Here is a 4,067-nt window from a genome sequence, read left to right as displayed (position 1 = left end):
GGAAGCATGTAAGCTTATGAAAAGATTAATAAGCTTAAGGAAATGTTCCAACAACAAACAAGGAAAGAAAGGTATGAGACTACCAAGACATTGCATTCTTGGAAAATGACTGAGGGTGCTTAAGTTTGCGTTAATGTGCTAAAAATGAAAGGTCTTATTGAGCATCTTGAAAGACTTTGGATTTCTTTTGAGCCAAGAGTTGACTACTGATTTGATCCTGAATACGTTATCTAGAAGTTATAATCAATTTGCCATTCACTATACCATGAATGAAAATGAAAAATCAATTTTTGAGTTGCGTATGACGCTTAAAAATAGCTTCAAAATATTAAATACAAGCCTAGTCATATTGTGATGGTTCAAAAGGGAAAGAGTTTCAAGAAAAAAGGAAAGGGAAAAAGAAAGGTCGTAAAGTCCAATGCCAAACCAAATCTCAAAGTTGTTCTCAAGACTAAACGTCACAAGGATGGTGAATGTTTCTTTTGCGAGGAACATGGTCATTGGAAGAGAAATTGAAATAAATATGATTAAAATTTAATCAATTCTCAAATTAAATGAACTTGACTTAAACTTTAATTCAAGTCAAATTCTTAACGAGTTGAGAGAGGTGATATTCAAATAAAAAAACTCGTGTTATTAAAAAACAATTTTTTAATTTTTTAAATTAATTTATTGAAAATATTTATATTATATTTTTCTAAATAAAATACAATATAAAGATTTATTTTGTTACTTAAAATTCAAATTGAGCTCCAATTTAAGCATCACTTAAATTAAATTTAGGAATTTTTTTAAATTGGAGTCTATTTTAAATTTTTTAGTTTAATTTTGTTTAAGAATTTCAATTTTCAATTTCAAAAAATTTTAAAAATCTTAAGCTCACGAAAGGGAACTTCACCATAAATTTTTAGTTAAATTTAAGAATTTTTTGAATTTTTTAAAATTTAATTGAATTGAATTTTTAATTTAAAGAATTTAAAAGCTTTAAAATTGAACTTCGGAAATTTTAAATTCCAAAAATTTTAAATCAAATCAAATTTATTTTTGTACTTTTTAAATCAACTTATAAATCAAATCAAATTTAATTTTGCACTTTATTGATTTTTTAAAAATTGAATAGAATTTCAATTTTTAATTTTAAGAAATTAAAAATTTTGAAACACTCTTTAAAGTCATAATTTTTTACAATTTAATTTTACACATTTTGAATCAACCTTAAAAATACTCGAATTTATGAAAATACTTTGAACTCGAAATACTTTGAACTCGAACTCAACTCAGGTCGTGTACCGCACTATTAGCTCTTGACGTATCCTTTCATCTGTTCATCTGTTCATCTGTGTCTTTGCTTCATTGCTTGTTGAAGTTTGAATGGAGAGAAAGATGGAAATCAACGTTTATCATAGTTGATTGGTTGCTTCGCTTTAAAAGTACTTGAAATTAAAACATCAGATTTTTCAACCCTAAAACTAAAACACCCACCAAAGTTCTGGATAATGTATACAGATTGAATAGCAGCAACCGAACTCGGTTATGGGGGAAAAACCTCGACCCGTACAGTATATGCAAAAAAAAGCCCCCGCAAAAAAGCAGAAAAAGAAAATCAAGTTTTGCGGCACATGAAACCGGCAAAAACCATACACAATAACAATAAATACATCGAAATATGGTTGCTCTCTCTCTCAATTCAGTTCCTTTTCATATCTCCCTTTCTCCTCAAATGTTTTGCATCTAAACACTCCTCACAGGCATAGCAACAAAGACAGGAAACAGTGGAAAGTTGAAGCCCCAAAAGAAAAAAGAAAACTCTCATAAAAATATTTACAAGTTAAAAGAGAAGTGTCGGTCACGCATTAGAATACAAGGATTCCCCATCTCATCGGCCCAGGCAGAGAGCGGCGTCGATATCCAGCCTCCATGCAAAGCCGCCGCCGTCCATTAGCCAAACGTCACAAGGCAACGTCAGGGAGCTTCGCTCTTTCCCGCATGTGTAATGCACCCTCACCTTGCATGTGAACGCCGGGTACGTTATCATCAACGGCAGCCTCTCCTTCATCGCCAGCCACACCATCGTTTCCCCTCCGACCATTTCTTTATACGCTGCGTTTGTCCACGTCACCCTCCCCATACCATCCGATATAAACCCTGGACACGTGTCCCTCCCCAGATTAATTTTCTTTTCCTCGTCTGTTCTCCCTAGCACATCTCCACTCACCCAAGTATCCGTCAGGCCTTCGACCGTCACGCACGACCCCACCCTCACGATCTGCGGCGGCACCACCACCGCCTGCTCGTCAGGAACACCGAAGCTTAACCAAAAAGGCATCGTCTTTTGGATTACTCCTCCCTTTTCCTGACTCAGACCAGAATCTTTGCAGTCAGGCGTTTCGGGAAGAAGCGGCAAAGTAACCCTTTTTTCCTCGTTCAAAACCCTTCTTTTCTTGTTGCACCACTTGGTATTACTCATAGTACAACTTTCTTTACAGGACCTTCTCTTCCCCCTCCCTGACTTGGAACAAACCTCACCGCTTCCCTGAGGGGAAACAGACCCGGCGATCGCCGGTTTGGGAGCGATCGGACGGAACCGGAGCATTATCCGGTCCACTTTCGACATATCATAAACCCCATGGCCAGCGGCTGCATATCTCACTATGCAACACCCTCCCCTGCTTTGCATTTTTTTCCCTCTCTAGAAATAATCACTCTTTTACTCGCACCTTTCCTTGCGGACGCACTGCATGCCCCTAATAGGAGTGTTTGGTTTTATAAGGAGGAGGAAGGGGACGCGTGTGAGCGCTCCAACACGTGTGTGGATAAAGAGGCGAACAGCGCAGAAAAAGGATTGGTCGAGAAGCGAAACGTGGCAAAAAGTTTCAAAAGAAAGGCGGTGCCGGAGGTACGGAACAAAGGTCTTGAGTGGGCCCCAATAGGAACCAATGGGAAGAGGAGGAGTGTCCTGTGTACCGGTGCCGATAAGGAGGCACGTCGATCTCGGCCTTCGAGTTGAACTGCTTCCTTGTCGATTGTGGGAGATAGAACGGGACACGTGGCTCAATCGGAATTGGATAGAGATTCAACGGAGAGCCTGTTCTTCTTTCCATAAATAGTAGGTGGGTAGATGTGCACCACGTGTATGGTCGGATCATGACGCTGACTGATTCGGTCTCAATTGGGATACGTGACGTCAGAAATTATTTTGGTTCTACGGACTTTTTCTCTATTTTTTTACTCTAACCTGTCTCCGTGATTGGAGAAAAAGGAAAATGACGTTGTTTTGTTTGTCAAATAATATGCATTTGTTACAAAACTACCCTTGTATTGTTTACTTGATTTCGAAAATGGCCTTACTAGCTCTACTATATCACGAAAACGAAAACGATTTAGTTAAAAAAATTATTTAATATTAACGGCTAAATTAATTAATTTATTAAATATTAAGATTAAGTTTACTATTTGTTTTTGAACACCCTAGTGACTACGACTTGTATAGCTTATTCACCATGTCATAGCCCTATGATAGAAAATGCCTAATCTTTATTGGATTCGACAGAACTATCCATGTGCAAACCATAATTCCATCTTTTCAAAGTTTCTTCTGTCATGTCCACATTATTACCAACGAAAATTATTTAGTGGGCAAATTTCAGATAATTATTCAATCATTTAAAAAAATATTAATTGAATTCCTTCTACAACTTTTGCAAACACTTGAAATATTTAATTACAAAATTATAAAAATAAATATTTTATAAAACATTGATTGTTAAATATATTGATGGAACATTTTTATGATTTATATTGTCAATAATTTTTTACATATAATTTTATAAAAATAAAAACATGTAATGATGGAACGTTTAATTGATAAATTTATTCAAATAAATTCATACTTTCAATTAAAAATAAAAAATAAGTAATTGAAATAATTATAAAATCATTTTATACTATTTACATAAAAAACTTGTAATTTAATTATTAAAAAAACAGAATGGCTGAGGCATCAAACCAGAGCCTAAGGTGGCGTTTGGTTCGCTGAAATGTTTCTGAGGGAATTGGAATCTGTGAGG

General features: G+C 35.5%; 1 protein-coding gene across 1 annotated transcript; it reads right to left on the bottom strand.

Moving 5' to 3' along the window:
• Positions 1-1,840: 1,840 nt before the first annotated feature.
• Positions 1,841-2,692, bottom strand: LOC120124843. The gene has a single exon (XM_039143417.1). It carries the CDS (start codon positions 2,675-2,677, stop codon positions 1,877-1,879), a length of 801 nt encoding a protein of 266 aa, XP_038999348.1. The 5' UTR covers positions 2,678-2,692; the 3' UTR covers positions 1,841-1,876.
• Positions 2,693-4,067: the final 1,375 nt, after the last annotated feature.

This window comes from Hibiscus syriacus, unplaced genomic scaffold (genome assembly GCF_006381635.1).
Source record: "Hibiscus syriacus cultivar Baekdansim isolate YM2019G1 unplaced genomic scaffold, ASM638163v2 tig00110429_pilon, whole genome shotgun sequence".
NCBI lineage: Eukaryota > Viridiplantae > Streptophyta > Magnoliopsida > Malvales > Malvaceae > Hibiscus > Hibiscus syriacus.
The sequence above is the reverse complement of the archived record's forward strand: the minus strand, read 5'-3'. Positions and strand labels throughout refer to the sequence as shown.

Coding starts and splice junctions, on each gene's coding strand:
- LOC120124843 (XM_039143417.1), bottom strand. CDS start 2,677: ATGCAAAGCAGGGGAGGGTGTTGCATAGTGAGATATGCAGCCGCTGGC.